Below are 27695 nucleotides of genomic sequence, written 5' to 3' on the forward strand. Positions count from 1 at the left end.
AAGTCAGCCAAGGTGGGAGTATTTACACCACAGAAATGAGCAAATGCAGTCAGTCGGCGTCCCTCCCACAGGCCGGTTGTTAACCACTTACCATCTCCTGCTACCTGGTATGTTTATGTTTCAAATGATGAGGCCTGAGCCGGAGAGTACGAGAGCCACCCACCACCTTAGTGTTCACACAGCTCAAACGCGGGCACTGTGTTCCAGCTCCTCGGCTTCATTGAGAAAAGTGAAGCCAGCCACTTACATTTTTACTATTCCAAAGCCAAATACTCCTTTCTAAATCTTTCCATAAAGGTGCTTTCTTTTTTTTTTTTTGCTTTGAGACAGAGTCTCGCTCTGCCACCTGGGCTGGAGTGCAGTGGTGCGATCACAGCGCACTGTGAGCTCAAATTTCTAGGCTCTAGTGATCCTCCCGCCTCGGGCTCCTGACTATCTGGGACCACAGGCGTGGGCCACCAGGCCCAGATGAATTTTTAATTTTTTTGGTAGAGATGGGGTCTCACTCAGGCTTGTCTCAAACTCCTGGTTCAATGAGATCCTCGTGCCTCAGCCTGCCTAAGTGCTGGGATTACAGGTGTGCACCCCTGCACCAGGCCCAGGTGCTTATCTTAAATAGCATCAGAGAACCATACATGACTATCTTTGGCAGAAAGGTCTCCATGCTCTCCATGCTCTTGAAATTTTCTTTTTCTTAAGGCTCTGGGCAGGAACCTAAATTCAAAGGACACTGTCTTGCTCATTTTCCTTGGCGTCCTTGCTAGTTTCTCTAAATGTCTAAACTTCCTTGTTGGTGAAATCCTTTCCCCTCCCATTCAAAGCTGTGTGGCACCAAGCACAGTGACAGTGGGCTCTGCACACTACCAACTCCTGTGTTATGATACTCAGAAATGCCAGGCCCTCCCAAGGGTCAGGTCGTAAAGACAGTGGCATTTACTCAGAGTCACACAAATTATATCACGAACAAGTACCTTGGAAAGCTGAAGAAAGCCACTGTGCCCCAAATCATCTTGAAAGGCTGCTCCCTGCAGGCACTCTTTCCTCTGCCGTATTTCATGCCGAGGTGGGGGTCCCTCCCATAACTCCGTTTTTCAGTTCAATGCTAGTCTGCACCTGACTCAGGCTCACACCTTATAAAGGTGAGGGTTGTGGGGTGACCCAGTGGGAGGCCCATGAGTTTGACCAATTAGCTCCTGAACTAAGAAGTTCTGTTTTCAAGGTGTTAGCTTTTCCCTGTGAAACAACAGACACCCTCCGTATGGGAGTTTCCGGCAAAGCCTTCCCTGCTTTCTTTCTTGGCAGACGTTTCACTGAGGGACTCTAGCTGGGCAGCTGGGATACGAAGGTGGGACGTACAAGATCCTTGCGGCTGGAAGTTGCCATTTAGAGAAGAGTGGGCAACTGCCTGGGTTATGTTTCAAGCACTGTAGTGGAAGCGTTATCCTGGCAAATTGTCAGTAATCCATCAAGGTTAGCCATTATTAGGCTTACTCTGTAATCACTATTACTGTCATTAAGTATGAATGAATTACTGTGAACACACAGAGGAAGGCAAGACCATCCCTCTGCCCTCCCCAGACATGAAGGAACCTGTCACAGTGCAAGTGACCCTCAGGATGAGCCAGTTCCGCCTTCCCCTCCCCATGCCTGCCACCCCGTCATTCTAGAAGAAGGGGTAAGGGTGGCTTAGTTCATTTGTGCTGCTGTCACACAGTACCACAGACTGGGGGCTTAAGCCACAGACATTTACTTCTCACAGTTTTGGAGGCCGAAAGTCCAAGATCAAGGCCGTGACAGCTTGCAATGTCTGGTGAGGGATCTCCTCCTGGTTTGCAGGCGGCTTCCTCCTTGTGGTATCCTCACACGATGGGGAGATTGAGAAATCACCTCTCCAATGCCGATTTATTGATTGATTGATTGAGACAGAGTCTTGCTCTGTGTCCCAGGCTGGAGTGCAGTGGTGTGATCTCAGCTCACTGAAACCTCCACCTCCTGGGTTCAAGCAATTCTGCCTCAGCCTCCCAAGCAGCTGGGATTACAGGCACCCACTACCACACCCAGCTAATTTTTGTATTTTTAGTAGAGAGGGGGTTTCACCACATTGACCAAATTGTTCTGGAACTCCTGACCTCAAGTGACTCACCTCCCTTGGCCTCCGGAAGTGCTGGGATGACAGGTGTGAGCCATCACGCCCAGCCCCAGTGCCTCTTTTTATAAGGACATTGATTCTGTCATGGGAGCCCCATCCTCATGACCTCATCTGAACTTAATTACCTCCTTCAGGCCCCACATCCTAATACTATCACATTGGGGATTAGCGCTTCCTCCTGTGGATCTGGGGGACACAAACGCTCAGTCCATAGCAGCATCCCAGCACAGGGCACAGCATGGTGTCGAGCAGTAAAGGAGCTTCAGTCAGGGCTCGAACCCGGGGCCTGGGGGCTGCAGCTCACTTCCAGAGCGGGGAAGACAGAAACCATCTCACCAAGATGTAAACAGATTTAAAAAAAAAAAAAAAACCCGAGGCAGGCCTAAGCACATTTCTGCCATCAATAGTAGATTTTTCCCAACATACTGAGATCAAAAAGGCAAAACCCGCCTCTCGACTTCTTTGTGTTTGTGGAAAAAGCATATTTAGGATAATCTTGGTTTCAAGACATAAAGGGCTTGCCTGTGAAGCCTGTTTCTATAGTGACTAGTAATAAGCATTGTTGAGACTGGACATTCTGAATTTCATTCACCAGAAGCTTTGTATGGGATGGGCAATTTTTAAGGCTGTATTTTTATCCCTCCAAATATCGTCATTCCCAACACCTTCCCATACGCTTTGCTTTCAGGTTATCTGTAAAGTTACAAGTTAGAGAAAAGTCGAGGTACTTTGGTGTAAGTACATATAATTATCCTCAGTGACTCACAGTTACTCCTACGCACTCTGGACTGAGTCACGTCGAGAGAGCTGTCAAAAGCGTCCACCACTGTCCTGAAATGGTTCCACAAAGGACTTCCTGTCACTGCATGGCAGGCAACTGGCAGCCCAGCCCCAGGCAAGGCCCAGGCAACAGGGACTGTACCAGTGCCTGCCTTCGGTGTATCTGGTGCATGCCATTTGCACCCCAGCAGGATGGGGGGCGCACGTGAGAAGCGGGTTCGCTCACACTGCTGTGCATTTGACCAGGTGCCACTGGGATTGAAGACCGCCTGCAGGACGGAGTCCCTGAAACTATTTCTAAATTGCGTCAAGCGGGCCTGCAGATTTGGGTTCTCACTGGTGACAAACAAGAAACCGCCGTCAACATTGCGTATGCCTGCAAACTGCTGGACCATGACGAGGAGGTCATCACCCTGAACGCCACGTCCCAGGTAGGTGGGCTTCAAGTGGCTCTGCTTCCTTCCCCTGGGGTGGTCCATGTTCATCGTGGTCCCCTTGGCAGAGACTCACATTCCTGGCAGCTGCTGTGAGAAGGACCTCACCCTCTGCGTTCAGGTTTAGGACGTGCATGTTATTGCCTTGGAAGAGGTGAAGTTTGCTGGAATTTCTTAGTACCAAAGGAATGCACATCTGGACTTTATTAATACGAAGTTCAGCCTGCTTTCTCCTGACATACTGTCCAAGTCATCAGAGAACTTTCTCGTGAGGTCCCATGTGCTTCTACAGTGGAGCCAGGACAGTAGTCCATTTAGCACTGACCACCTCAGGACTGTTGCAGGCACTGAGGACTTCCTTATCCAGTCGGATTTGTCTGTTTAAATCCCTAAGGCTGTGGGGAATAGCTGCCTCATATACTGCCCTGGTCTGGGCTCTGAGTTCTCACGGGAGTTCCCACTCAAAACTTCTTGCGCTGGCTTTCAGGCTTCTTGAATGGAGCAGGGAACCGTCTTGTTGTGGCTGATCTGCTCCTCCCCAGTGTGGCCAAGGCCACCACAGCCTCTCTGGGGTCACACTTAGAGTCCCTCCAGCCCCTCTTAGGTCCACACCTGCACCATCAGCAGACACCAGCCTGCTTTTCAAAGTGCTGTACTATTTCGCTCAGCATCTTTTCCAGCACTTCGCATTGACATTGATTTTCTTCTGCTAGCCCCTCTAATGGGTGTGTAATGGTATCTTGTTATGGTTTTAATTTGCATTTCACTAGTGTCTAATGAAGTTGAATATCTTTTCATGTGCTTATTCTCCATTCATATATCCTTTTGGATGAATTGTCTAGTCAAGTATTTTTCCATTTTCTAATTGAGTTGTTTTCTTAAAGTTCAGTTTTGAGAATTCTTTGTGTTTTCTGTATGCAAGTCCTTTGTCAGCTATGTGATTTGCATATATTCCATCCCTGTCTTATTTCTTAATATTGTCTTTCACAAAAGCTTTTAGTTTTGATAAATTGTTATTCTTTTTAGATTTAATTTTTATTTTATTATTTTATTTTTTTGGAGATGAGGTCTCACTCTGTTACCCAGGCCGGAGTGCAGTGGCGCCATCATGACTCACTACAGCCTCAATCTCCCGGGCTCAAGGAATCCTCCTGCCTCAGCATCCTGAGTAGCTAGGACCACAGGCGGGCACAAGCATACCTGGCTAATTTTTTTATTTTTTTAAGAGATGGAAAGAGGGGGTGTCCCCATGTTGGCCAGGCTGCTGTCGAAATCCTGAACTCAAGTGATCATCCTGCCTCGGCTGAGATTACAGGCTTGAGCCACTGTGCCTGGTCTGATTCCTCTTTTTTTTTTTTTTTAATTTTATGGATCATGCATGTGGTGTCATGTCTTAGATGTGCCTAATTACGAATATTTTCTCCTATGTTTTATTCTAAAAGCATTACACGTTAACATCTTGTCTATAGATGCAGTCCATTTTGGATCACATTTCATGAAAGGTGTGAGGGTTGCTTAGACTTCGTCTTTCCACATGTGACTGCCCAGTTCCTCCAGTACCATTTGTTGAAAGCGTCTTTTTTTGGTTGCAAGTGTCTTTGTCAAAAATCAATTCGTTATATTTGTGTGGGTCTGTTTCTAGACTTTCTATTCTGTTCCATTGATTTGTTTGTCTGTCCCTTCACCAATACCGTGTGTATTGATTCATTGTAGTAGTTTGATTACTGTAGTTTTTTGTATAAAAAAATTTTTAAGTCTTAAAAATTGGTAGTGTTATTCCTCCAACTTTATTCCATTTCAAAATTGTTTTGGCTAGTCATCTTGTTTGCCTTCATGTATGAATTTTAAATTAATTTTCCCATACAGAAATTCCTGCTGGAACTTTTATTTGAATTTTGTTAAATTTATGAACCAATTTGGGAAGCACTGATGTTTTTATTATGTTGATCTTCCATTCTGTACAGTTGGTATATCTCTACATTTTTTAGGTCTCCTTTTATTTCTTTTATCAGCATTTTATAGTTTACAGCATACACATCGCATACATGTTTTGTTAGATACATACCCAAGCACCAATGCTCCTCAACTTATGACGGGGTTATGTCCCAGTCAACCCATCACAGGTCAAAAATGTCATAAGTTGAAAATGTATTTAATACCCCCAATAAACCCATCCAAAAGGTGAAAATTTGTAAGTTGAACCATTGTAAATCAGGGACCATCTGTACAATGTTTTTGGAGGTTTTGTAAATAGTATTTCTAAATTTTTATTTTCCATCTGTTTATGGTACAGTTGTCCCTTGGATGCAGAGGGATTAGGGATACCAGTTCCTCTGTGTGGTCAAAAATCCACATATAACTTTTGACTCCCCCAGAACTTAACTACTCATAGCCTACTGTTGACCAGAAGCCTTACTGATAACATAAATAGTCAATTACCACCTATTTTGTATATTGTATGTATTATATGCTGTCTTCTTACAATAAAGTAAGCTAGGGAAAAGAAAATGTTAAGAAAATCTTAAGGAAGAGAAAACATATTTACTATTCATTAAGTAGAAGCGGATCTTCACTGGCTGTTTCCTTGGTCATCTTTATTCTGCCATTGAGCCCATCCAGAGAGTTTTTAAAAATAAAGTCTATATATAGAATTGTTTTGGATTTAGAGAAAAACTGTGAGGAGAGTACAGAGTTATTTCTCATATCTGCCATATGTAATTTATTCTGTTCCTCATCTCGCATTAGCCTAGTACATTTATCACATCAAGGAGCAATGCTGATACATTATTACTTTCTAAAGTCCATACATTGCCTTGGTTTTTACCTAGTGTCCTTTTCCTGTTCTGGGGTCCCATCCAGAACACCACATTACATTTATTTAGTCATCATGCCTCCTTACACTCTTCTTGGCGGTGACACTTCTGGAAACTTTCTTTAATCATTTTGACCATATTGAAGAGCGCTGGCCAGGTATTTTGTAGAAGGCCCCTATATTGGGATTTGTCTGATGTTTTTCTTATCACTGAAGTGGAGCTAAGGGTTTTAGGGAGGACAGCCACAGAGACCAAGTGCCATTTTCATCATATCCTGTCGAGGGTACATGCTATCAACACCATGCCACTGTTGGGCTTGGCCTTGTGATTGTCGGGTTTATTCACTGTGCTCTTTGCCTCTTCCATACTGAATTCTTCTGAAGGAAGTCACTGTGCATAGCTCACAGTTAAGAGTGTGGAGTTACAGTTTTCTTCTTGAGGGCAGAGTATCTACATAGATGATTTAGAATCCAGTGAGCTTTTTATTTCAGTTAATTATTTCTGTCTAAAATTTCTATTTGATTCTCCGAAATATCTTCCTTCTTTTTGGCCAAGACTTACTTTCTGTTCATTTCCAGCACATTCAATCTTACTTTTTGGAACATTTGGATAATGGCTGTTTTCGTCTTTGTTAATAATGTTAATATCTGTGTCATCTTGACGTTGGCTTCTGTGGATTGTCTTTTTCCAGAGTTAAGATTTTCCTGGTTGGTTGTATGCTAAGAAGTTTTGGATTGTATCATGGGCATTTTGAATATTATGTTATGACACTGGCCATTTTTCATTTCTAAGGAGAATGTGGATTTTTTTAAGCAGGTGATCAACCCTGTGGGGTTTGGGCTGTGAGCTCTGGGTGTTGGTTTCAAAGGCAGATGTGTTTATAAGACCTAGTCTTGCATTTTTGCCCTCCAGAGGTCACCTTGGAACTTGGGTGGCAGTCTGTTGCAGAGTTTGCCTCTCAAAGGCTTTGTTATGGGTGAGCCCAGGAATTCATAAACAACATTATGGGGTCAGTTAGCCAGGCTTCTCCTTTACAATTTTTCCAATGCCTTCTGGTTCCCCAGGAATCCCCTTTTCAGTCTTCTGGCAGGAAAGCTGGAGTGCATCACCCTCTTCTTCCCGTATTTCCTGCCTTTCCCCTGCATCCAGCACCAAGTAGGGGCAGAATAGAAGACAGAGCACCACAGGCTGTGATGGAAAGGAGGATCCAGCTCCCTTGGAGTCTGCGGCAGCAGACGGCTCTGCCACTGCCATTCCTGCACAGCCACGGTAGCAAAATTGCCTGGGACTGGGTTTAAAATAATAGAGGAAAAAGAATAAATAAAACTGCAGACTTCCTCATCTTCTCAGAGCATTGGGAACCTCCTTTTCACTCCTCAAGCCAGAGCCAGAAGGTGTCTCCTGGAGCTCTCTCTGTCCCTGCCCTGGGGCCCACATCCAGGTTCCCTGGTGCCTTGGGCCAAGCCAGGGGCCACCAGAGTAACAGTGACATACCCACCACCCAGTCAGTGTCCTTCGCACACTTGTCTCCTCTCCCAGTCCCTCGGCTGCTGCTCGCTCTCCGAGCTCCACGGCAGTGACCCGGTGCGTCCTGCCTGCACGCCAGCTGCAGTCAGTGGGAGCTCGGGATGGAGGAGTCGTCTCCACTGTTGTGCGAGTCCAGGGAGCTCATGTAGTTCCTGTGATGGCATCCTGCATTCTCCTGCAGGCCCTCCCCAGTTACTGCCGTATCCCACCCCACGCCCTGGAGGCAAAGCTCGCCCTCTCTTGTCCATCTCCACACTTTCGCACATCCCAGCTGGTGATTTGCTGCAGTCATGAGTATGTATGCATCAACTCTCTGTTGCCCCTATGGCAGTAACTGGGTCTTTTCAGTCTTCTTTTCTCTAGTCCGGCTCCATTTTCTGAGTACAAAGGATCCTCAGTAAGCGTGTGTTGAACGCAGCTGGATTTCCGTGGTGTATCTGGTCACTGAGTCAGCAGACTCACCGTCTGCCGAGGATCGGGGGCTGCTCAGGCTCGTTGGAGCGTGTTTGTCCCTGGAGACCGTGGACCCTCCTGTGCCTCCTGCTCCTGCCCCTGGTCCCTAGTGCTGCTACCACCATAGGTTTTCCTCCTCTTTCTGGAATCCACATCAAGTTTGCCTATTAAAAGCTTCTGTAATTGTGCTTTTTCTCTTTTCCTGGCAGAATTGGAGAACTTAAGGAGAATACTGAAAAGTCCATTTCTTTAGGGGCTAATCATAACAAAGCCTTTTGCAGAGCTCTGTGTCCTGCAGTTGGTCCTTGGTGGGTTAGGTAAGGGCCTCCAAGAACCATCAGGAAGTACATGGAGGGCCCTCAGTCTAACTATCCAGCAATTTTGCAATATACAGTCCAGCCTCCCAAAGTGAAGATGGTCCATTCCAACCTCTGCACTGTATCATGGGCGATCAAGTAAGATCCTAGAGAAACCTAAACCAGTTCAGTCTCTTCTATGGGGAAAGTCATCCTCTCTGGCTGAATTTCCGGAGAGTGGCCTCTGGGCAGGCAGGTACTGCAGCCCAGGGAAAGATGTCAGCTCCAGGGGTGTTGAGCCAGGGCAGGGATGTTTGTGGCAGGACTCTGAGGGAACTGCGCTGTCCTCTCACGTCCCTTTCAGGAGGCGTGTGCAGCCCTGCTAGACCAGTGCCTACGCTACGTGCAGTCCAGAGGCCTCCAGAGAGCCCCTGAGAAGACCAAGGGCAAAGTGAGCATGAGGTTCTCCTCTCTCTGCCCACCCTCCATGTCCACTGCCTCTGGCCGCAGTCCCAGCCTCGTGATCGATGGGAGAAGCCTGGCCTACGCTCTCGAGAAAAACCTGGAGGACAAATTCCTCTTTCTTGCCAAGCAGTGCCGCTCCGTCCTCTGCTGCCGGTCGACGCCTCTGCAGAAGAGCATGGTGGTGAAGCTGGTGCGGAGCAAGCTCAAGGCCATGACCCTGGCCATAGGCAAGTATCCCAGCTGGCCGGACGGCCTCCTCCCGGCTCGACCCCACCTTCCTCTACCCTTCCGTGCTGCACCACGAGATGGGCAAACACTTCCTCACCTTTCTTTCTGTCTGTAAAACCACACCCAGCGCGATAGAGCAGGCAGCACGTTCCGAAGGTAAAGCTCACATTGGAAAGCCACAAAAGAGAGGAGCAGAGTGACAGGTTCATGCTGTAAGGTCAGTAATCCAGTGCTGCTTTACGGCAACAAGAGTGCTGCTTTACGGCGACAAGGTGGCGCTTACCCTGTTTCTCTGGAGACAGCACACTAGAGACCTGCCTGTCCCAGGCTGTGCTGGCCACAGCAGAGGGTACTGCACACTCAGCCTTACCCAGGCCAACTTAGAAGGAAGGCCCTTTGCAGCTGCTTCTGGTCACCATGAGCCCCTGGGTGTCCAAGGCTTTGTAACGCCTAAGGGTCCAGAGGCTTGGTGACCAGAATTCCCACTGCCTCCCGTCAGCTGTGCTGATGGTTCTGGGACAGGCTTCTGAGTAAATAAGTCCATCCTCAGATATGCATCGCTGCTCACCAGTTATTTAATATCAGTTATTAAAGAACTGTGTGTCTCATGGTAGTTTTTCCTGGCAGACACTGTTGACCTGGAGAGCCCTGTCTGCTCCTCTCCAGGGATGGGATGGTGGCCACTCGCCTCCTTCCAGGCCATCCTCTGTGCCCACTTCTGGGCAGGCAGAGTCTCTAGCACGGGCTCAGGGGCTCAGCAGCACCACCGCCTGGTGAGGGCCAGGAAGGAAGCGGTGGCCGTGATCCCCACATGCCAACAACTGGACCTCCCTGTAAATAGAATCTACCATAAATAGAACCTCCCTGTAAATAGAATCTACCATAAATAGAATCTCCCTGTAAATAGAAGCCTAGGTGAGAATTGGTTCAGAAATAAAGTACCCTCACTAATCCATCAGCCAGTGTTGGCAGTATTTTCTGCAAAAGGTCTGTGATAGCCACTGCTTGTTGACTTGGGGATTGCCACCTGCCTGTTCACAGTGGGCACCTCACCTGGCCAGAGGAGACTGCTATTGAGCCTGGGTCATGGTGGGAGTGAGGAGAGCGAGTGCTGGCCTGAACACGGTCATCATGGGGACCCTGTCCTATGCACCCTGAGGCCGGTAACTGCTAAGGAGAGTGGGCACAGGGCACGCGCTCAGAAGGCCCAGGGAGCCTAACAGCCACGTCCTGTCCTGAGGCCATCCTTGCCTTCATGTGCCTGGGGTGGCCCTCAGGTTTCCCTGAGGAGCTGGAAACGGTCTTCAGGCTGACCTGCACCGCCCCCATCCCAGCCTCCTCCTCTGAGCGTCAGTGTCCTCCCTGGGAGCACGAGGACAACGTCAACCCTGAAAGGCCACAGTAAGACATGAATGATGTTTTCCTGGCCTGGCCAGTGCCCAGCTCAGCCACGTAGCCACTGGTGTCTGGTATTCCTTTAAGAAGTGGAAGGAAAGCCTTGGCTGATTAAAAAGAAAAGGAAACACAAAATGGAATCTCAAAAGAAAAAGGGAAAGCAGTGACCGTAAGAACATTAGCGCATGGCTGGGCACGTGGCTCACAGCCGTAATCTCAACAGTTTGGGAGGCCAAGGCAGGAAGATCACTTGAACCCAGGAGTTTGAGACCAGCCTGGGCAACACCAGTGAGACCCCATCTCTACAAAAAATAAAAAAAATTAGCTGGGTGTGGTGGCACCTACCTGCAGTCTTAGCTACTTGAGAGGCTGAGGTGGGAGACTCACCTGAGCCCAGAAGGTTAAGGCTGCAGTGGACCGTGATCACACCACTACACTCCAGGCTGGACAATAGAGCAAGAGACCCTGTCTCAGAAAAAAAAAAAAAAAAACAAAACAGCTGGGGTAACATGGTGGGCGAAACCCCATCTCTACTAAAAACACAAAACCTGGCTGGGTGTGGTGGCATGCACCTGTAGTCCTAGCTACTCAGGAGGCTGAAGTGGGAGGATCACTTGAGCCCAGGAGGTTGAGGCTGCAGTGAGCCATGATCATGCCACTGCACTCCCACCTAGCCTGGGTGACAGAGTGAGACCCTGTCTCAAAAGAAAAAAGAAAGAAAGAAAGAATGCGTTAAAGCACCAATGTGACCTACTCCTAGTGCCCAGTGGTTTATAATATACAGTATTGTTGCATGCCATATCTCATTTTAAATGGGACATTCTGGGGAAAGCTGTACAGATTTCTATTACTTCAGAGAAGTCCAGTTTGATATATATTGACTGATCGCTTAATATTGGTCTCAGCATTATAAAGAACAGGAAAATCACAAGGAAGAGACATCCTGTAGTCACACTATGAGTCACTCTAACTTTGTGTATCTGCACATTTTCTCATTGTGGAACTTGGGATGTATGCCCTGATTTGGGCTGTTCTGCTGTCCATTTCCAAGAATGGTGACCGTCACAGAGTGATAACGACTTTATGTCTCTGCTCTCCTTTGCCCGAAGGTGTCCAGAGCTCTGACCTATGACCTGTGTTGCTAAACATTTTCTATCAAAAAATTGACAGCATGACGAGAAGTTCTCCTTTATTGCACCCCTAGAGGGCCCCAAAGTGAGCACAATGGCTAATACTGTGGCAATCCAAGTGCAAAAAAAAAAAAAAAGAGCTCCACAATATGCTGGACTCAATTTAACCTCCTTCCTTTAGTTTAGAAACTTCCCGGGGAAGCGTGCCTGGGAGTAGCCTTGGCTGCTTGGCTGGTGTGGTTCGGTAACTAATGATGATGAAGATGATGATGGCATCTTTCCTTGTGCCAGGCAGTAGGATGAGGGCTTTACTGGCGTAAGAGTGACACGGCAGAGCGGGCACCGCGTCCCAGGTGGCTCAGCTCTAGCCTGCTTTCTGAAACATCTCCTGGTGTGTCTGGCTTATTCCGAATGCTTAACTCTATTCTCCCAGGGTGGGTGCTCTACTCCTTTTTCCCCCATCTTCCCCAGGACCCTTTCACAGGACTGAGTTCAGTGGGGACCCCCAAGGAAATCTAGCACATTGATTTGATCCTGTGCTGTTTCTAGAATCAAACAATTCTTCCTGCCTTTGCTGTTTCTAGGTGACGGAGCCAATGATGTCAGCATGATCCAGGTGGCAGATGTGGGTGTGGGAATCTCCGGCCAGGAGGGTATGCAGGTACAGACCAATCAGGCTATTCTGTGGGACCAAGTGGCCCTACTGGCCTCCTGTCCTATCACCCTGTGGGCTGTCCCCACCTTCCTCTGGGCTCTGTTGAACGAGGCTAAAGAGTTTGCCCTCGATACAGCTGATGCTCAGTACAGCTGCTGAGCCAATAGTGGAAGGTCTGGGGAAATACCACTCTTCCTGTGTATGAAGCAGTGTGCAATAAGCATGTCTTCCCATGTCACAAGTCTATTTTTGTGAAATAAGTGGTTCTGAGAGAGGCAAGGTGAGTCATCGCCTTCCGTCTGGCTTTCGATGGCTCAGTCCCAGCAGGCACGTCTTACTGTCCGTGAACACTGAGCAATACCATCTGAAAAAATGCCTTTGATGTAGGTGGAGCCTGGCGTCACTGTACAGGTGGAACGTAGCCATCCTCACTCACGTGGAAGTTCACCTCTGCATCTTTCCTCTACCACTGTGTTCACTCTCGGTCTGGGAGTCAGACAGTGAGCAAATGACTTCACTAAAAATGTGCTGCTTTTAGATTAAGTATTACAACGGTGTCCAGCATTTGGTTAAGTATGAATCACAACTTTTTTGGATTGGTGGAGATTTTAGGGAACAATTTATCCGATGTTCTGAAAACCAAGATGTAGACACCACTTACTCACTGGTTGATTCATTCGCTGATTCAGTGGTTCGATCAGTAATTATCTGTTGGGCACGAACTTCGTGCCAGATCTGTGCAGAGCTCATTAGTAGTTTTAGCTGACGTTCCGCCCTCAGAGGGAGGGTCCTAAGCTAGATGCACCGTAGTTCCATCATGGCTGGTCCTTGACACTTGCCATACTCCCCCCACCGTCCTCTGACTGGAATCTCTGCATTATGTTACTCACACATTTTTCTTCCTCCAGAAAACTGAAAATGGTGTGAAGACTTTTGTGTCTTCACAGTGCCCAGCATAGCACCTTGCACAAGGGGAAGCTCAGAAACATTTGCTAAATAAATGAACAAAATACAGGGGACCCTTGAACAACACAGGTCTGAACTGTGTGAGTCCACTTATATGGGGACATTTTTCAATAAATATTTGGGAAATTTTTTGGAGATTTGTGACAATTTGAAAAAACTTGCAGATGAACTACATAGCATAAAAATTTCAAAAAAATTAAAGAGGGCCAGGTGTGGTGGGTCACGCCTGTAATTTCAGCACTTTGGAAGGACAAGGCGGGAGGATCACTTGAGGCCAGGAGTTTGAGACCACTGAGGCAATGTGGTGAAACCCCATCTCTACTAACAATGCAAAAACCCCAGCATGGTGGCCCATGCTTGTAGTCCCAGCTACTTAGGGGGCTGAGGCAGGAAGATCACTTGAGCCTGGGAGGTTGAGCCTGAAGTGAACTATGATTGCACCACTGCACTCCAGCTTGGACAATACAGTGAGACCCAGTCTCTCTCTCTCTCTCTTTCTTTTTTTTTAAGGAAAAAAAAACATTAAGGAAAAGGTAGGTATGTCATGAATATGTGAAATACATGTAGATTCCGTTGTGTGTGTTTATCAACTGTTTATGTGATCAGTAAGGCTTCCCATCAACCGTAGGCTATTAGTAATTAAGTTTTGAGGGAGTCAGAAATTACATGTGGATTTTTGACTGTTGGGGGGCGCCCCTAACTCCAGTGTTGTTCAAGGGTCAACTGTAGTTGATTCATTCTGACTTTTTTGGCATTGCTTCTGTTTTCACGGTTTCCTCTACTGGAAATCTGATGGGGGCACTGCCTGTTGGCCTCATATGCTTGGAAACTCGACTAGTAAACATCTTCTGGATCAGACACTTGAATGTTGAGTAGGTGGCTGGGGAGGGGCCAGAGCTGCCATGCCTGCTCCCCTCCTCAAGGTGGGAACACCAGCCCAGGCCCTGGGGCTGTACGTGAGAGGTGATGGGAACGGCTGAGCCACAGGGCAGGTGCCCGGAGGTGCAGCTTTGAACAGGCGTAGCTGCTGGGGAGGAGGTTACTGGGCACTTCTGCACGTATGTAAAGCTGCGCATCCTCCCTGGGGATGTGTTCGGAGAGATGGGGCCAGGCTTGATACCTTTCCTTACCATGCTATGCACTTGGGTTTTCCAGCACTGGGACCCTGTTGCTTGCATTTTAGTCGGTCCCTGCTGAGCCCTTTGAGAGACGAGCTGTGGGATGCTGATGCCGGAGCTGTCGGAGCTGAGCCGTGGAGAGTCAGACAGGAGGAGTAGGTGCTCCCCAGCTCAGCCAAGGTGGGGAGGTTGTCCCAGGCAGGGGGCAGGAGGAGCAGAGGAGATCTCCCAGCTCCCAGGAAGCTCTGTCTTCGTGAGCTCGGGCTCACCATCGTGAGCTCCTGCACCCCTTCATGAGCTCCTGCACCCTCTAGAACCAAGGCTGGCTGGGAGCCAGGGGTACAAGATGACCCCTACATCTCCGATCCTGCTCTCCTGAAATTCCCAGAAAAGCTGGGAGGCTTTGGAAAGGTCACTCTGACGGAAGGACAAGCATTGTATTTGAGGCCTGGATTTAGGGGAGGAAGGGGCTGCAGAAGGCTGGCAAGCCAGGCGACCTCAGCAGGGGTTTGACTGTGGTTCTCAAGGGCAGGGGTTTCTTCTTCAAAGGCAGCCTAGAGTTCGGCCTTGCAGGCCATCAGCCTCTTTTTAACACTTGTCCCTTTTGACTGAACTTTTCAGACAGATTGTGTGGAGGACGGGGACTGTGTCTAATGGTATCTGTTTCTCCAAGTCTGTGGCTGGCAATAGTGGAGTCCTAAGAGATGAGTTTTGAGAGAATGAATCGTGGGGTTAATGAGTAAAGCATTACAGAACACGAAAAGACTTTTAAGCCCCTATGTGTTGACAGGAAGAGGCAGAGAGACGTTTGCTGTGAAATCCTTAACTTCTGGTTCAGAAAATTGATGTTCTAAGGTTTTGTGTATCATGACACTATTCCATTTCAAGCATACCACTTGAGGCATAATTTACTGCTTTCTACATATTATTTGAGTATAGGGAAATCAGTTAGATGTTAAAGGCAGATTGGCATTTTGTTTAGAATAACCTGATGGCAAGGAGAAATCTAACTTTTTCTGCCATTTTGTTTGATTTTTTTTTCCCGAAGATATTTATTGTACAGTGGGTTTCAAATTATTCTGGGAACAAAAGGTATCATTTGGTGGCATTTTCCAGCCTAGTTGGCTTCATCGTGTAGGGACCTTGCTTGATGATGTGCAGGGGAATCTTCCACGGCAGGGTCCTGCCTGTCCATGGAGGAAACGTCTTCTCCACTCCCTCCTGCACACAGCCACCACCTGCACCCAGCGTCCTGGATTGGGAGTATGTGGGAGGCCAGTGGAGCCGTGGGCCTGGCCTTGCCCATCACCAAGGCTCCTGGGGAGAACAGCCCAAAATGCACCTCCCACGACAGGAAATGTCTGTCTCTGATACATATGGCAGGAGCAGCTTTGGGTCATCCTTGGGTTGTGATCATGGACCGATTTAGAGGAAAATGACGTCCACGGGTGAAGAAAGGCAGATAAACTCCATGCATCTCTGTGTTTTTTCATTTGTTGAGAAAACAGCAGGAAAAGGAAAACATTTTAAACCCCATTAATGACACACATTTGAAAGCTTAAATGAATCCTATAAGGTGACATCCCTGAACTAGCGTGTTGGGCGAGATTGCCTCTTTTGTAATGGAAGGAGATGTTGAGGGAGATGACAGCAATTGAGACCCTGGCCAGCTATGCTCCCACTGTGATCGGAACGGGAATTTTCCTTGCCTGTTGTGTACCTTGCATTTTGAGAAGAGAAGACAAACCTTACACCAGGTCGGCATCGCCAGTAACAGGAATCCTTCTCCCTTTGAAGGCAGTGATGGCCAGCGACTTTGCAGTGCCGAAATTCCGATACCTGGAGAGGCTCTTGATTCTTCACGGGCATTGGTGCTACTCCCGACTTGCCAACATGGTGCTGTACTTCTTCTACAAAAACACAGTAGGTATTGGATACCTGCCTAGAATTTTGGGATTGGAAGATTCAGTTCTTAGGACTATCGCCTGAATGAGGCCAGCGGGCTGTCCACGGCCTCCCACCTGCTCCATCCTCCTTTGCCTGTGTGAGTGCCCCCTGTCCTGGGCTGGCTCTGCACTCTGCAGGCTCAGAGTCTAATTCAGGGGCATGAAAGCAGCTGCACCTCTATGGAGAGGTGGTGGAAACAGGTAGATAACACTAGCAAGTCCACTGACGGCTGCAGAGTGAGAAGGGGTGTAGTTATGAGGCTAGCAGTTTGCACGGGGGCACACAGCTGGTAAACCTTCAAGGCTGCATTCACCCCAGGCCGCCCAGCTCCTCCTCCCAGGCTCCAGGCTCCTGACCACTCTGTCCGTGGGTTTCTCAGGTATCCCCAAACAGGAGTCCTCTAGTCAGCATTTTCTCTAGCGTAGACAGGAAAAATCCAATCAGTAAAAGTGTGCTTTGTGGTCTGGGATCAGCATAAGGGAATTCAGCCACACTCTGATTCCCATACTGAATGGCCTCTGTTGGGACACACCCACACCAGGACAGGTGACAGGCGGCAAGCCCCCAGGTCAGGGATACTCAGACCCGACAGGAAGGGAGTGCCCATGGGGCCTTCCCACTCTCTCCCACCTCCCAGGCTTGCAGAGCAGACGCACCCCTTTCGGATGAGCTCAGTCTGTAGCTGAACTGACCCTGCTGTAAAGTCACACCCAGGGCAGATTGGCTGCAGACATTTCTGTCTAGCTGGGGACTCTGCAGACAGCCTGGTCATTTCATGTGGATCTTCACGTCGGACTCCTAGTTCCTTCTTCACTGCTGCTTTGACAGATGGGTTCCTCCACAGCCCTGCAGGATGGACCACATGGCCGCTTCAGGGTTCTGCCCCATTTGTAAGCGATTTTACTGAGGAGTTGCTGGGCTGCTGCTGCTTTTGGCTGAATGTACAAACAGGAGACAAAATAAACTCTTAGGATAAGTCATCTTCCAGGGTAGTCCCATAAATCTACCTGACTAAACACCAGAGCTCCAGTGTCAAGACTATCCTGTACTCTTCTGAAAAACAAATAAAAGCTGTATTCTTTTTCCAGTTCCATATAAAAACTCTCCAGTTAGCTAGCTCTAAACTGTCGTTGGTTGTTCATGTTCTTTTTCTTTTTCTTTTTTGAGACGGGGTCTCACTATTTTCTCCCAGGCTGGAGTGCAGTGACACCATCATAGCTCACTGCAGCCTCAACCTCCTGGGCTCAAGTGATCTTCCAGCCTCAGCCTCCCAAGCAGCTGGGACTACAGGTGCGCACCACCACACCCATCTAATTTTTATTTTTTATTTTGTAGAGACAGGGTCTCGCTATGTTGCCCAAGCTGGTTCTCCATGTTCTTAATTGTTTTTCTGGAGGCTACACCTGCCTTTCTTTTCCCAACCTCTCTTTCCCCCTCATGCCCACCCCCTTCATTTTTCAGAGCATCTTCTAGCAAATGCATCCAGATACTCAGACCCCATCAGGGCGTGTTTAACTTCTCGGTTTGGTCCGACATTAATTCAGATTAGGTTGTGCCTGGGACTATCCGAGGAGAGCTGTGTCACACCACTCCTGGGCTTGCCGGCTCCTGCCTCCTTTCTCCCAGCCTGGCATGGAATCCCCAGAGCTTCGAGGCCTCGAGTGCACACTTGTAAGCCTAGAGGTTCTCAGCTCCCAAAGGAGTGGAGGGATGAATGGGGGTGGGCAGGGCAGAATCCAAGCGCCATTTCTATCACTTATTAGCTGTGAGATCTTGAGCAAGTTAATTTCTTCTTCGGATTTTTTTGTTTTTTCTTAAAGACAGGGTCTGATTCTGTTGCCGAGACTGGAGTGCAGTGGTGCCACTATAGCTTACTGTATCCTCAAACTCCCAGGCTCGAGCAATCTCCCTGCCTCAGCCTTCTGAGTAGCTGGGACTACAGGCCACCATGCCTTGCTATTTTTTTCTAGTTTGTAGAGACAGGGTGTCGCTATGTTGCCTAGGCTGGTGTCAGACTTGTGGTCTCAGCTATCGTCCCATCTCTGCCTCCCCAAGTGTGGGATTGTGGGCATGAACCACCATGTCCAGTCTTCTTTTAAATCTTAGAAAACAAAATGAAGCCTGTGAGTTGAGCCAGCTGATCCCTAATTCCCAGTTAAAATGTCCCAGATTGAAGGGAGGGCAAGAATGATGTAGGCCAAAGCATTAGACATTTCAGATACAAACAAAGGCCCCAGTGGCCGCCTAGAATGGGCACAGCCTCCTGCTTCCTGCGATGAGTCCCTCCCCATTGAAGGGTGCAGAAAGGAGAAGAGGGGGCCTGTTTTTATTCCATAAAAACGCCAGACCTTTGTTAACAAGCGTTAATCTACACGAGGACTTCAAGGATAATCACTCTGCCTCCTGAAATGAGAAATTCATTAGTTTTAGGAAGAAGTTGGCCTTTCTTTCCGATAAAGAGCGGAGAAGAAAAGTTTCCATAGCAACAGTGGTTTGGGAAGAAAGCTTTTTGGTGCTATAGGAAAAAAAATCTCAATTATCTGAGTACTTCTCTTTCTCTTGACTGCATTTGCTACCAATGACTCACTAGGCCAAGCCTGTGGGGGTGAGTGAGCGAGAGCCAGCCGTAGGAGTGAGGAAGGGAAGAAAGTCAATGAATAAAAACCAAATGTTAGTTTTCAGCGTGTAGGGGAAAGGCTGCAGATTAAGACATTTAAATCATAGTCTGACACACGACTTGGAGGCTATGTGGCATGGTGGGTTATTTCAACATAAACTGTTGTTTCTTATGATCTTCACAAGTCACTTTCAAGTCAAGAAACCAAAAACTCAGCTAGGTGAAGTGACTGAGTCAGGGTCAAAAGGGTAGATAGTCGCAGCTCCAGCACCAAGCCCAGGCTTTGCGGTGCCCAGCAGAGAATGTCCGTCCAGCATCAGAGCTCCCTGCTGGGACTGCACCTGCCCTCCAGGCCAAGACCCATCGCAGTTGAACAAGTTGGGCTTCTTACTCACACCGTGACCTCAGCCAAGTCATTTGATGTCTTGGAACTTCAGATTCCCTCTCTGTATGTGGGGTGAGAGCACTCGCCCTGCCTGAGCCCCAAGCAAGGGAACTAACGATGCCACTCTCCACCACACACTGTAGGTGCGCACCGATAGCTCGCCAGGAACTCTAGTGAGTACTCGAAATGCATTGGGTCTCTTAATGCTGACAGCAGCTGCATTGGCCCAGTGGCATTGGTATGTCCATGCCATGAGCAAGGAAAGCGAGAATGAGGGGTTCATGCTCTGTGCCCAGCTGCATAGCTCATGAGTGTTAGAATGCTTTGCAGTCACTAAAGTGGCATGCCCACCGTATCAATGCACTCAGGTCGCTGATATTCAGGGATCTAGCAATAGTGAGAAGAGATCTGACCTTGTTCCCACCCCACTGAGCAGGGGCCGGAGGTGGCTGTTCCACCTCCCTGAATCTCGCTTTCCTATTCTGCTGAGCCGGGTAGCTGTAGCTATGAGGATCAGAGATGATGCCTCTCCCTCTCCCCCCAGCAGAGGTCCCCGTGGACAATCAGGTCACCGCAGCGACGCTGATGAGGTCGTTGGCTTTGCTATTGTGCTTTTGTGTGTCCTCCCCTCAGTGGGAGTCAGTCACTGCCCACTGCACCTCCTCAGAGAGTATGCAGGTCACTAAAGAGGAGACAGGAGCAGAGATATAGCCAAAGGTAGGCTTTGTCTGGGGTCACAGACAGAGGACGGCCGCTAGGGAAGAAGCCACAGCTCATACCCAACTGGCCCTCTTGAAATGTGAGCAGCCCTAGAGCCCTGTGAAACCTTGATTTTGTTTTATGTTAATGATCCAGAGTTTGTCAAGCACAAAACCTCATCCCCGCAAGGGCTGCTCCCGGAAATTCCCAATTCCCACTGCCAGTTCTTCTTTCTTAAGGGAGTGAGGAGGGCGAAGGGAAGGAGGAAGAGGGAGAGGCGGAGGCCGGCAGCAGGACTCAAGGTCGCGGCTGTCTTTGGAAGAATTGCTGCCAATACAGTTAATCTTGACTGTGAAACGCTACAGGCCTGTCAGCTCCCTCGATGAGAATCCTCAGCGATGACTGAAGACTCGCCTGTTCCTCTTCTTCCTTTCTCGATTTCAGATGTTCGTGGGCCTCCTGTTTTGGTTCCAGTTTTTCTGTGGCTTCTCTGCATCTGCCATGATTGACCAGTGGTATCTAATCTTCTTTAATCTGCTCTTCTCGTCGCTTCCCCCGCTCGTGACTGGGGTGCTGGACAGGGATGTGCCGGCCAACGTGCTGCAGACCAACCCGCAGCTCTACAAGAGTGGCCAGAACATGGAGGTAAAGTTCCCCGGAGTTTCCGCCTTCCGCCTCCTGAGCTCTGCTCCCCACATTCACTCTTCCAAAGCGCCAGTCCCCCAGCCTCCCTGGGGGAGATGGACACCCTGGACAAACAGAAATTCTAGAACTCACCATTCTAGAGGAAGGAGAAAAAGGGCCGCTCTCTGCTTGGCTGCGGTGCATTGAGTGTCGTAAGCAAAACTGTCCCCCCTCCAAGAGTCCCCAGGAGCCCAGGGAAAGCCCAGAGTCCAAGTCAGTCGCAGGGGATCACTGAGGCTGGAGGGGGGATTTTTCTAAAGCAAGAAAGAAAATGTGACTTACTTTGGGAATTAACAAGAAGACAAACCCACAGGGAAGCCACTGAGCCACTGAAAGAGCAACTAGATTTAAATACATATTGACATTAACATACCACATAGATTCACACACTGATGACCAGCTGTTTCTAGCCAGCCATTAAAGTAAACAGTAAGTGCTTTTCTTTGCCTTGAATTATTCCATGTGGGTAAAAAGAACATGGAGTCTCATTTCTCCCGCAATAATCCCTAATTCCAGATTCATTCACTGGTGAGTTAACTTCCCTTGGCCAGCTCTGTGAATATTCGGTTCCCACAGAAGCAGGCTGCGTGCAACGGGTGCCGGGAGGCGGAGGGCCAGGGAGGGGAGCAGGGCCTCTGCTTCTTATCTGTTGCTTCAGGGGAATTCCCATCCTTGGCCAGGCCTCAGCCTCCTTGGCCACCTGTGGAACAAAGACGCTGGGAGTGTGTCCTGTCCTGTGGAATTAGGTGGCCCACGAGAGCCCAGCCAACACTTTCCCTGAGTGCTCAGCCAGAGCTCCCTCCCCAGTCTGTGTCCTGCAGGTCCCGTGCCAGCTGCTCTCGGACTTGGCAGGGTCAAATACACATTTGGTCACCCGGGTAATACAGACTGTTCGTCTATATCAAGGTTATTTTCATTTCTGCCCATGGGCATATAGTTTTTTGCTTTTAACATTGGGACACGTCCATTGTGTGATTTTAAAATCGCTCTTAAGAAACATTCTAAGGGACCCGCCACCAAGAGAGGCAAAACCTGGTCAAACTGGAAGGAATGCAAGGGCTCAGACTGGGGGAGAATGCCTGGAATTTCAGGTGCTGTTCCTACTCGAGAGACGTGTTCCCTGGGAAGATGTAGAAAGCAGTTTCATCTTTTTTTTTTTTTTTTTTTTTTTTTTTTTATGAGACAGGGTCTCGCTCTGTCGCCCAGGCTGGAGTGCAATGGCGCGATCTTGGCTCACTGCAAGCTCCACCACCCAGGTTCAAGCGATTCTCCTGCCTCAGCCTCCCTAGTAGCTGGGATTACAGGCACCCGCCCCCACACCCGGCTAATTTTTTTGTATTTTTAGTAGAGTCGGGATTTCACCATGTTAGCCGGGATGGTCTCCATCTCCTGACCTCGTGATCTGCCCACCTCGGCCTCCCAAAGTGCTGGGATTACAGGCATGAGCTACCGCCCCCAGCCAGTTTCATCTTTTTACTGTGAACCTGGAGCTACTGAAGCTCGTCTTGTTGGTGCACGTGTTCCCAGTGACTCGGCTGCAGATAGTTTTGTAGGTGTTTGGTAGTGCTTTTCATCAGGCCTCTGGGGCCTCCCATCTCCAAAAGTCCTGAGAGAGTGAGTTTTCCTCGGTTGCTTGCCTTGTGCATTCACTTATGTGTAGCATCCTAGGAAATGTCATTCGAGGTGTCAACCTAAATAGCAAACAGAGAGAGGCTCTCTAAAAGAGAATGGTGTTTATTCGGGAATAGGGCATTGCAATGGGAATATGTGTGCTGTAGTAAACTATGTGCATATTTAGGGAGGTAAAGGAAGACGTATGTATTTAAAGGAAAAAACTTCACGATTGTTTTGAGATGCTCTTTCCTTGGCTACAAGGATAAACGACAAAAATGATGCCTGTCTGAGGTTGGACAGACAGTTGCTGGGCACATGTCCTTACAGACATTTTTTGTGGATATGATCATTTTTGTTGTCAGACATTTATGTGTAAGAACCCTCCCTTCATGGCCTTTCCCAGCTCTATTCCTCAGGGCTGGTTTTTGTTGTTGTTATTGTTGTTGTTTTTAACACAAGTGACTCCACTTTTATTCTAACTGCTTTCACAGAGGATGCCAGCACTTCACTGTAACATCACTGATTGTTTTTGTGTCCCAGGAATACCGGCCGCGAACATTCTGGTTTAACATGGCCGACGCCACCTTCCAGAGCCTGGTTTGCTTTTCCATTCCTTACCTGGTAAGTTGGCCCCCGGGCGCAGTTTTTCTTACCAGCTGCCTCCGGGGACCTACAGATCCAGGACCCCACTGTCTTTTAGGCCTACTATGACTCGAACGTGGACCTGTTCACCTGGGGGACCCCTATCGTGACGATCGCACTGCTCACCTTCCTGCTGCACCTCGGCATTGAGACCAAAACCTGGGTAAGCGCCGCCTGCGTGGCCACGTCTCAGAAGGGCACTGATGCCGTGGACCCTACACTTCCCTGCAGATTCATGAGGTCGATGTGAGTAGACGGGAGACTGCAGAGCTGACCTCAGTGTGATGAGAAGGACAGTGACACGTTCCCGAGCCCTGTGGTGTGGGGAGCCGCTGCAGCCCGATGCTCGCACTTCCCCGGCCATGCTCATCTGCCTCCCGCCTCTTCCCTCCTCCACCACCACATTCTCTCCTTTCCCTCCTGTTTGCCCTCTCGCCCCTGACTCCATCTCACCTCCTGTGCATCTCCCAGGGTGGTCCACGGGTTCCGGAGGCCTCACTGAGCCCCACCGGTGACCCGTGTCATAGACCGCAGCGTGTCTTAGCCTCAGAACCTCACACCCGCTCGTTGATGACTGGCGCATTTTTGTTATTGTCATTGTTGTCACTTTTAGGTGGAAATAAAAGCCCTTTCTTTCTGATTCCCCCTCAGACCTGGCTCAACTGGATAACGTGTGGCTTCAGTGTCCTTTTGTTTTTCACCGTGGCTTTGATTTACAACGCATCTTGTGCCACGTGCTATCCTCCGTCCAACCCTTACTGGACTATGCAAGCCTTGCTGGGTGACCCAGTGTTTTACTTGACTTGCCTGATGACACCTGTCGCTGCACTGCTGCCCAGGTGGGTGCCAGAGGGGATGGTGCCGCTGAGCCCCGAGTGAGCCCAGACAGCATTAGCATTGCTTCTGCCCTGTGAGGGTCTCTGGAAGCTCAAAGACACCACCCTCAGCAATACTTAACTTTTTGTTTTAATGTGCTCTTTCTAGATTGTTTTTCAGATCCCTCCAGGGGAGCGTTTTCCCCACCCAACTTCAGCTGGCACGTCAGTTGGCCAGGAAGTCCCCCAGGAGACACAGGACTCCCAAAGAGACCTTTGCTCAGGGATGCCTCCCAAAGGACTCAGGAACCGAGCACTCAGCAGGGAGGACCGTCTCTGTGCCCCCGTCCCAGCCTTCTTGGCACACACAGCAGCCAGCCTGCTCCCCAGAGGCCAGCGGGGAGCCCAGCACGGTGGACATGAGCATGGCATTGAGGGAGCACACCCTGCTGGAAAGGCTGAGTGCACCGGCCCCCAGGTCCTCCACGCCAGGGGATGCTGTCCCGGGAGGGTGTCCTGAGGAGTCCAAGGTGAGAGCTGCCAGCACCGGCAGGGTGACCCCCCCGTCTTCCCTCTTCAGCCTGCCCACCTTCAGCTTACTCAACTGGATTTCCTCCTGGTCACTGGTCAGCAGGCTGGGGAGCCTCCTACAGTTCGCCCGGATGGAGCAACTTGCCGATGGACAAACGGGACGTGGACTTGCTGTCCAGCCCCACTCAGGCCGATCAGGACTTCAGGGGCCAGACCACAGACTACTTATAGGAGCATCTTCAAGGCGGTCGCAGTGAAAACCTTGAAATGGCCTTTTTTAATATATATAAATAAATGTTAATATTATTTATGTTTATTTTTTGCACAGAAGAGTTCTAGGGAGATGTATTTCTAAATGTTTCCCAGGCTAATACAGGAAACAAGAGGTACCAAAAAAGAAAGTTTATTTTTTAAAGTTCTGAGTAGAGTATATTGAAAAGAAAAAGAAGAGCTTTAACGTATATAAAAGTTTAAAGAAGAGTGACAGTTGAAAAGTGTGTTTAGATTTATTTTTTCATCTCATTTTTAAGAACAAGCAGTGTGATTTGTTTTCTTCAACGTGCATGGCCCTGCTTTCCCTGGGTACAAACGTGACCACGCATAGTGAATGCAGGCAGGTGCGAACATGGGGGAGCAGTGAGCAGAGATGGCAGGAGGCACAGCACGTGGCCCCCAGACGCGGAGTCCCCCACGGGCTTCCAGTCCCACCGACACGGGAGGGCTGGGCTCTGCTTTATCCAGGTGAGGGAAAGGGAGACCTCAAGAAACATTCATGGTTGAGTGCGTCCCAGCATTCTGTTCCGGGCAGGCATTTCACGAAGACCACTTAGGTATTACAGCCTGGTGTAGTATTTTGCCTGTTAATCAACAAGCAATAAACAACCTTCACTTTGCAAAGAGAGTGTGTCCAGTTACCACTGGTGTATGAAATGATTAATAGCTGACCTCACAGAGTGTGATGTGAGGGCACTTCCGTAAGGCAAGTCCTTTTGGAGGCGATGAAGAAAACAGCTGCCTGGCACACACCAAGGCTGCTGCACAGCCGGCCACCGCGGCACCCTGCACCAGGCCATCAGCACCGCGTGCCAAGGAGCTCGGCCAACTTCAGGCATTTTTCTAATGAGCCGTTAGTTCTGTCCCTCTAAAACTAGAGAAGGAAATGATAACAATCCCAGGCAATGCTGTGGCATGTCCTCTTCTGAGTCCTCCTTTCTCCTTGTCAAACAGTTCTTAGTTGCTGGCTCTGCTCAGCACTGGGGCTGTGAAGGGTGTGCTTCCTGCTGTACGGGAGAGACCTAGGGCCTCTTTGGATGCCTGTCTTCAAGGACAGCAAGGCAGAGAGGGCATAGGATCTGAAGACAAAGAAATTCCTAAGCACAGCATATCAGGAAAGATTGGCTCATTCCACAAGGAGTGTGGACCATTGCAGGTCACAGAAAATGCATCTCATTCCAGTCCAGCAGAAAAGCAGGCACAGGGTCATTGCAGGTCCCAAGAGAGGGTGCCTGGACTCAGCAACTCAGACCTGGGCTTTTCTCCCTTATCCCTCCCTTGGCTTTCAGGGACAGCTTTGTCCTGGGGCTGCCTCTGTTCTTGGGGATGCTTGGCTGGAGTCACCCTCGGGACTTATCCATGCATCACTGTTCAGAAGAGACAGAGGGCCCCTCTCTCCACATTCCAGAGTCCCGGTTTCCTCAGCCTCACCCTGCAGAGCTTGCACAACATCCTCAGAACCGTTCACTGGCAAATGGAGGGGAACGTCCTGACTGGGACTCCCAGCTGGAGCTGGGAGAGAAATCCACTTCCCTCAGAACACCTGACATGCTGCATGAGTGGACGTCAGAGGAATCTCTGTGCCCTGTTAAATGGGGGAGACAAAGGGGTGGTGGGGGCTTCAGCAGCCAGTGATTTCGGACTGAAGGTGACAGCCATCCCCACCCTGCCCAGCCTGATGCCACCTCCTCTGTTCTTGGAACAACACATAGGAAAAGAATCTCCTTGGGAAGGTGGCAGTGCTCTCTGAATTAAAGGAATGGTTGTGAGCACCAAGTACAAGGACTAGACGCATATTTACGTGTGTATCTGAGAGTTCCAGATGCCCAGCTTCCAGACGATCCTGCACACACACCTACCTTCTTTCCAGAGGACGTCTTTCTCCTCTGGAAAGTAAATGCTTGCTCTTGGGAAACGGATTGACCTTGGCGCTGGCTTCAGGAATATGCATCCCACAGTCAGTTGAGAGAAATAAATGTTGTAAAGGGCATTGACAGCTCCTCTTAAGATGGGGAGTATTCACAGAAATCCACAATTATAACAATTCATGCTGAACAACTAAGTTTGATGTCAAAATGAACATAATATGGGGGCGAACTTCATGATTATCTCAAAAAAAACAGTAGGTGAAATAGGTTACCAAATCCTAATAACGAATCTAAAATAAGTAGGAAGGCTGGCTTCCTAAGGCTTGGTGACAAAATAGCTGGGTTAGTCATTGGACATTGTACAGTGTGCCTAACTCGTCAAAGTCAAAATCAATTAATTCTAAGTTCTTGGAGGTCAGATACTATGTCCTCTTCCCTATCCCTGGCACCTTGCACAGAACCTACCAGTTGGAATACGCTGAGAAAATGTTTGAAGAATCTAAGAATGAGTGGTAATCCTGAAACGCTGAAGGCAGTCCTGTAATAATCAGAGGTAAAGGACAATTGCTTGCTGTAACCCATTACGATTTAGTATTTTCTGTCATTTCTGGCTAATATAACAAGACTTGCATTCTTCAAAAGAAGGCATGTGAAGTATAAAGACACTGGGTTGAAAATAAATGGATGAAAAAGAATTTAATATATAAACAATATGTAAAAGAAAGGAGACATAATTATATTAATATCAGACAACATAGACTTCAGGCCATAAAGAGGGATGTGATCATGGTAAAAAGGCCGGCTTCTCGGGACATGAGAATTGCCCAAGTGGTACACCCCTAATAACCAGAACTTTAAAATACATGAAACTAAAATTTACAAAAAGGAGAAATAGACAAATCATGAATATACCCAGACTGTCTTTCAGTCATTTATAGAATAGACAGAGAAAAAAGTGGGTGTAGGAGTTAGAGGGACATAGGCAATGTCTTTATTTGTGACTAGAAAATGCAGGCCCAGCTCTAAGTGTGCCTGGCGGCAAGTGCTTGGATGTAACTACAATCAGAGCTGCTCCCCTGCACGTAGAAGCTGCCCAAGCCACGCAAGGCCAGAGAGGCGCAGGGAGGGGTGCAGAGTGCAGAGAGGAGCAGGAAGAGAGACACGGAAGAGCAGTGAGCACAGAGAGGGTCCCGGCTCCCTGACTCGGCCAG

General features: G+C 48.7%; 1 protein-coding gene across 2 annotated transcripts in view; it reads left to right on the top strand.

Annotated features, from left to right (window-relative positions):
• Window positions 1-25240, top strand: part of ATP10A (ATPase phospholipid transporting 10A (putative)) — a 184258-nt gene extending 159018 nt beyond the window's left edge. The window contains exons 13-21 of one of the 2 annotated variants that reach the window (XM_008017346.3): window positions 3176-3360; window positions 8817-9144; window positions 12255-12331; window positions 16207-16332; window positions 20502-20702; window positions 22896-22976; window positions 23056-23160; window positions 23649-23836; window positions 23982-25240. In XM_008017346.3, coding sequence (XP_008015537.3) covers window positions 3176-3360; window positions 8817-9144; window positions 12255-12331; window positions 16207-16332; window positions 20502-20702; window positions 22896-22976; window positions 23056-23160; window positions 23649-23836; window positions 23982-24600 — 1910 coding nt within the window. In that variant the 3' untranslated portion in view covers window positions 24601-25240. Of the gene's footprint in view, window positions 1-3175; window positions 3361-8816; window positions 9145-12254; window positions 12332-16206; window positions 16333-20501; window positions 20703-22895; window positions 22977-23055; window positions 23244-23648; window positions 23837-23981 lie in introns of those variants that run through there. The other variant, XM_073011982.1, reaches the window with a different exon arrangement.
• Window positions 25241-27695: the final 2455 nt, after the last annotated feature.

The sequence above is a fragment of the Chlorocebus sabaeus genome, chromosome 26 (genome assembly GCF_047675955.1).
Source record: "Chlorocebus sabaeus isolate Y175 chromosome 26, mChlSab1.0.hap1, whole genome shotgun sequence".
In the NCBI taxonomy this organism is placed as follows: domain Eukaryota; kingdom Metazoa; phylum Chordata; class Mammalia; order Primates; family Cercopithecidae; genus Chlorocebus; species Chlorocebus sabaeus.